The following is a 5,664-nucleotide window of genomic DNA, read 5'->3' on the forward strand; positions in this document are numbered from 1 at the left end:
TGATCTAATAGAATGATTTTGCCGTATCCAGACCAATACCAATCCAACCCATTTCATGAATAAAATGGGACCAATTAAGCAACCAACAAAACTACTTGTTACAAATAACATCTTGTTGTTGGATCGAAACATATAAATGTTGACTAATCTGGCTAACATTGAACTTGGTAAAATGAAATGGTTGAATAATTGAAAAATGAGATTATTCAGGAATACACATTGAATGCTGAGATTACGCATTGAATTTATAGTAGTAGATCCATAATCAAAAAAGTGTTTGTGATTGTTCCAGAAGAAATGAAACAAAAGATAGGGTAGAGCTAGGACGGTTATTGTATGAGGTCTACCCAATGCTAGATGCAGAGGCGCATAATAGATCGATATGAACATAGGATATGATTGATTAGCTAATGTTTCAAAATTTAATGTAGGTTCATTAAAACTATATAAACCAATGCCATAGGATATGATTGATTAGTTAATGTTTCAAAATTTAATGTAGGTTCATTAAAACTATATAAACCAATGCCGAGAACCCCCATTAAGAGAAAAATGGAACCTCCTGCAGTGTACAAAATAAATTTGGTAGCTGAGTATAGACGTTTCTTTCCTCCCCACATTTATAAAAGTAAATAAATGGGAATTAATTCTAACTCCCACATGATGAAAAAAAGTAAAAGGTCTCGAGATGAAAATGATCCTATTTGAATACTGTACATTGCTAACATCATAAAAAATATTGTGTGTATACATTTTTCTGAATCATTGTAAAAATATTGTGTTGTTCTATTGTTGTTTGTTTAATTATGTTTTTACTTTTAAATTGGTTTGAAAAGGTTGTGTGTATGTCAAAAGTAATCCACAAATTTGATTGGTTTATATATTATTTAGTTATCAAAGTATAGCAACTTATCATTTATGAAGCAAATAAAAATCTAACATTAGAGTTTTGAATATGTACTTCCTCTATATAGTCTTGCAAGAGGAGTCCAATCACGAGAGCTCTAGTTGGAATTTTATCGTTTTCTCTTAATAAAAACTTAATTATTAAGAAAATTTTAATTATTAAGAGAAATAGTATCAAATCTAATTATAATGGTAATCAAATTTTGTATATTTTTAATTTCTTTTAATACTATTTTTAATTTTTTCAATTTTATCTAGTCCCTGTTACTTAATTTTTTCAAGTTATATAGTTTATACGTTAACTTTACAAAGAAAATAACATAGTTTTAAAATAGGCGGTTAAACCAACGGTTCAACCGGTCCAATCGCGAACCGGTTACATGAACGGTCTGATTTCTAACTACAATACGGTTACCTTTTGAATCGGTTAAAATCGAGTCTTACCAGACGGTTCAACTGAAAATCTAAACCGGAATTTTCCGGTTCAAAAGGTTATCTCCTGTCTGATACGTTTCAGTCCGTTCCAAAGAGACAGGGCAACCATTCTCCCCAAAAGACTAGAGTCGTACCAGTTTCGGTCCGATTGATTCCAAATAGGACGACCTGGGACAGCTCCGGACAAATATAAAAGATGGAGAGAAAAAAGTGAGAGGTAAAAAAAATATCAAAAATTAAAAATATTAATAATAAATAATAATAGCATAAAATTTAGGGTAAAAAAATTATATTAATTTATGTTGTCAATTATGATTGGTCAGTTATCAATCAAATTTATAATTAATGCAGATAACGTTTTTTTTTTTCATCTTAGATAGAATTAAACCAATAATGTCTCAATACAATGAAATAAAAAAAATAAAAAAATTCTGACCGGTTGAAACCTGGTCCGATTGGTAGAACCGTTCCAACCGGCATTCATCCAAGAATCGAAATTAATAACCGGAACGATTTTAACACATTGTAAAATAATACCGAAAAATACTCCAAATTGAAATAAACAGTTTATTTGAAAAAGCTCAATAACAATGCACTATGAGTTACCATAACTTTTGGACGGATTTCAAACTAACTACAAAGTTTGAGGGTTAGATTAACGGATATTTTGTTTAAATGTAAATTTGAATATCTAATGTAAGTTAAAGGGCTTGTTTAAATATGATATGTTCTCTTTTACAAACCAAAAAAAAACCCGGATTAATATTGCCTCCGCCTCTTAAACCCTAAACGCGCGGCTAGACGTTCTCTTTTTCTTCCTTCTGGCTACTCTCTGTGGTAAGTGTTGTGAGATTTCTCTGTTCTTCTTACCAACGATGTACCCAGTTGTTTATTGTGACGCAATACTGTGAATTGTTCCAACAGCATTGAGTATTCCTTTGCTTAATTTATTGTTGTTTAGGTTATTGTTCGAAACACCAGCGGGCTTTGCCCTTTTCAAAGTACTTGCCTTTTATACTCTAGTATTAAGCAGTTTTCCAAAACTCCTCATGACAATCTGTCAACAATTTTCTCTAACACTTCACTGTTTTCCAGCCTTTGCTATAAACATCATATACTTCTCAAACTTGTTTTTAATGCTTTTATGTGTTCCTTTAACATCTTATGTAACCCTTTTATTTAAGAATTTTGGGTAAGGAATTTGCGTTACCAGATTCTTCCAGACAGGTTATAAGATCCTCGAATGTGTTATCTAACAGCTGTTCTATGACTGACACATTAAAATGGCTTTAAAAAATGAACACTGTCCCTGTTCCAAGTATTTTAAAGAAAATAATGCTTCATTTCTGGTCTTTTGAATGTTCAATGACATGAACAGCTAAAAACTTGTTTTGTTTGTGTATGATGATTAATTGTATTGTTTCATGTTGTATAGTTGTTTTCTCATGTAATAAAGTATCTCTTGTTTTGAATTAATATAGATTGTGAAGCTAAAAGCTTTCAACAAGTTTGAAAATACATCAGAGGCTTTGTCTGCTGCAACTTTGCTAATAGATAGTAAGCCCAACAAGGGTTTCCATAAGATTTTTCTCTCACTGTGATGGTGAAACATTATCAGTAGCTGACTCAAAGCTTGGTAACGCAATTAAGGAGAAACTGGTTAGTTTATCCCTCTTCTGTAATTTTAGTGTCCTTTGTATGATGTTTTTCTTCAATTTTCTAAAAAGAATAGTTCTAGGGCAGACCCAAACTCAGGGCCGCCACTGTTTAGACCATGGCCGCAGTTAACAAAAGTATAGATGCTTCCAATGAAGGTAGATTCAAGCCTCCACAAGATTTTCAAGAGGATGAGAGAAATTCTCTTATTGAATCTGCTTTATCAGATAAATCTGAGCTTTGGCTTATTCAATGGCCGAAAGATCAGGTAAAAACTTTTGATCGAAGTTCTTCTTACATAGTTTTTCATCCCTGTCAAATTTAATCATATGCTAAATAGAGACTCTACAAAGTTAAAATATTTGTTAACCTAATAGGCCTAGCATATTGATATCTTTCTAAAGGAATTACTTATTCTCACTATCAGCTTGGTTTATTATGGTGGCTGTTTGTTGATTGATTGAATGCAGCTTCCTGATTTTGATGGTCAAGAACTATCTCTCAAGCTTAATAATGATGGATTGCTCGGAAAATTTGAGGGTTCATCAGGCAAGTGTATATAAAGTGTTTAATTATTTGTTCTTGTATGAAGAGATAGCTTTATCATAGTGGTTTCATGATCAATGGTAAATGAATTGATTTGACATTTATCTGTATCATTAATTGGAAAAATCTACATTTATTATGTTTGCCTAAAATTTGTCTAAAATCACAACAGTATAGAAACTAATATGGATCATAATCTAGAAAATAATCTTCCTACCGAAAGTTAGCCAAAAGTCACTTTAAAATTTATTATAGATGATTTCTTAATGGAATCTAACTGCCAGTTTCTACATTGAGCGTACTAGTTATCACATTTTAGAATCCTGTTCATGATCCAGAAAAATTTTCAGTTATTATGCTTGCTATAGATCACATTTATCTAAAAAATTGAATCATCGCACATAAAATAATGTTTGTACTAATTGAAGTAATAATCACACAATAATTTGCATTGTTATTCAAAAAATAATCTTTATACCAAATGAAGTTGTGTAATAGCTTAGATCAACATTCAAAAATTATTTTTTATATCAAATAAAGAAAAAATCACACAATAATCTTGATCATGCTTCAAATGAAACCAAAAGTCACTTCCAATTTTAAATTTAATGATTTTCAATGGGACAATATTGCAGGAAAGTCATATGATGTGATCAGTTATTCAGCACTTGCTCCAGAAGCAAATGTATTCACCTCATCTAAGATTGGTATGCTGCATGAATCCAATCAATTTAACTTCAACTCCTTTCCAATTTTTCAACATTTGGTAAAATATTGACTGGATTTTGCACGACAGTATTGTATAACACTATTAATCTTGTGGATTGTGATTTTAATGTTTTTCACAACAGCTGGAAAGATTTCTCGTCGTGTATCGTTTGTTCACTACCCTGATCCAAGTGAAATCCAGAAACCTGTTAACAGTAGTTTGAAGCAATTATATCAGAGATCTTCAGGAACTGGAACTTCTCGGACCCATTCATCTCACACTTTTGCTACTCCAACACGAAGTAGTCATAAGTCAAAAAGCTCAAAATCGACAAGTAGTAAAGGGGGTTCAGCATATATTGGAAGAAATCTTAACTCGGTCTCTGAGGCTGGGGAGACACCAAAACTAGGAAAGAGGAAACATAACGAGGAACATAGTCGTGAACAGTCGTTGGGTAAAAGCTCTGGTTCGATCCAACATTCAAGTGAAAAGAAATTAAAGAAAAAACAGAAAGTTGAGATTTAGGATTAGAGAAGGGGAACTGTGGCATTTATCTTTGAATTTGAAGTAGGAGAAATATCAGTTTTCTGCTTTATGCTATATAAAGTATAAACCTTTCTGTACAATATTTATATCCTTGAAGTCATTTTTAGAACAATTATTAACTTAGTATCTTTTTATCTTCTACAGCTTGTTTGGTGTAGTTTATTTTATTTTTTGAAAATAACCAATTATTTGAGTTAAATGACTTTTTATTTAATATTTTAGATGATTTGTATGTTTTGATAGATGATGGGATATGGGTTAATTCATATCTTAGTAATTTTGTCAAATTTATTCTTTGGAAATTTTGTATTTATAAATTGGAAGGTGGAAATATGGATGACCATAACTGTGATTATGGACAAATTGACCTGAATATTTCAATTATAGCTCACCTTTCATATTGATTTAGAGGTTTGAGTTTGGGTTATTTTGGATTGGGGGCAAATTACCTGGGCGGCCCTCGAATTACCTCGATCGCTCACTTTTGGCCCTCAAATTAATTTTTGAAACAAATCGTCCCTTCAAATTTTATAAAGGTCACTAATGGCCCTTCCGTCAACTTTTTAGTTGAAGCTTAAGCTTAAAATATTTTTTTTATATATTATCTTTAATCTTATATTTTATATTTATATATATAATTATTAAATCGTTTATATATAATATTATATATATATATTATCAAATTTTATATTTATATAATTATTAAATTTTTTATATAATATATAAATAATATATATATTATTTATTTTAATCTATATTTACATAAAATAAAGTTTAAAATAATTTATATAATAAATATATATATATTATCTTTAATTAATTTATATAATATATATTTTAAAAAATAATTCTAGTGCTAAAAATAA

General features: G+C 30.2%; 1 protein-coding gene across 1 annotated transcript; it reads left to right on the forward strand.

The window, feature by feature from the left end:
- Window positions 1–2,808: 2,808 nt before the first annotated feature.
- On the forward strand, window positions 2,809–5,040 carry LOC124918058 (mediator-associated protein 2-like). The gene is made up of 4 exons (XM_047458319.1): window positions 2,809–3,265; window positions 3,468–3,546; window positions 4,179–4,250; window positions 4,395–5,040. The coding sequence occupies exons 1-4, from the start codon at window positions 3,116–3,118 to the stop codon at window positions 4,775–4,777; spliced, it is 684 nt and encodes a 227-aa protein (XP_047314275.1). The 5' UTR covers window positions 2,809–3,115; the 3' UTR covers window positions 4,778–5,040.
- The last annotated feature ends 624 nt before the right edge of the window (window positions 5,041–5,664 follow it).

This window comes from Impatiens glandulifera, unplaced genomic scaffold, assembly GCF_907164915.1.
Source record: "Impatiens glandulifera unplaced genomic scaffold, dImpGla2.1, whole genome shotgun sequence".
NCBI classification, from domain to species: Eukaryota; Viridiplantae; Streptophyta; class Magnoliopsida; order Ericales; family Balsaminaceae; genus Impatiens; species Impatiens glandulifera.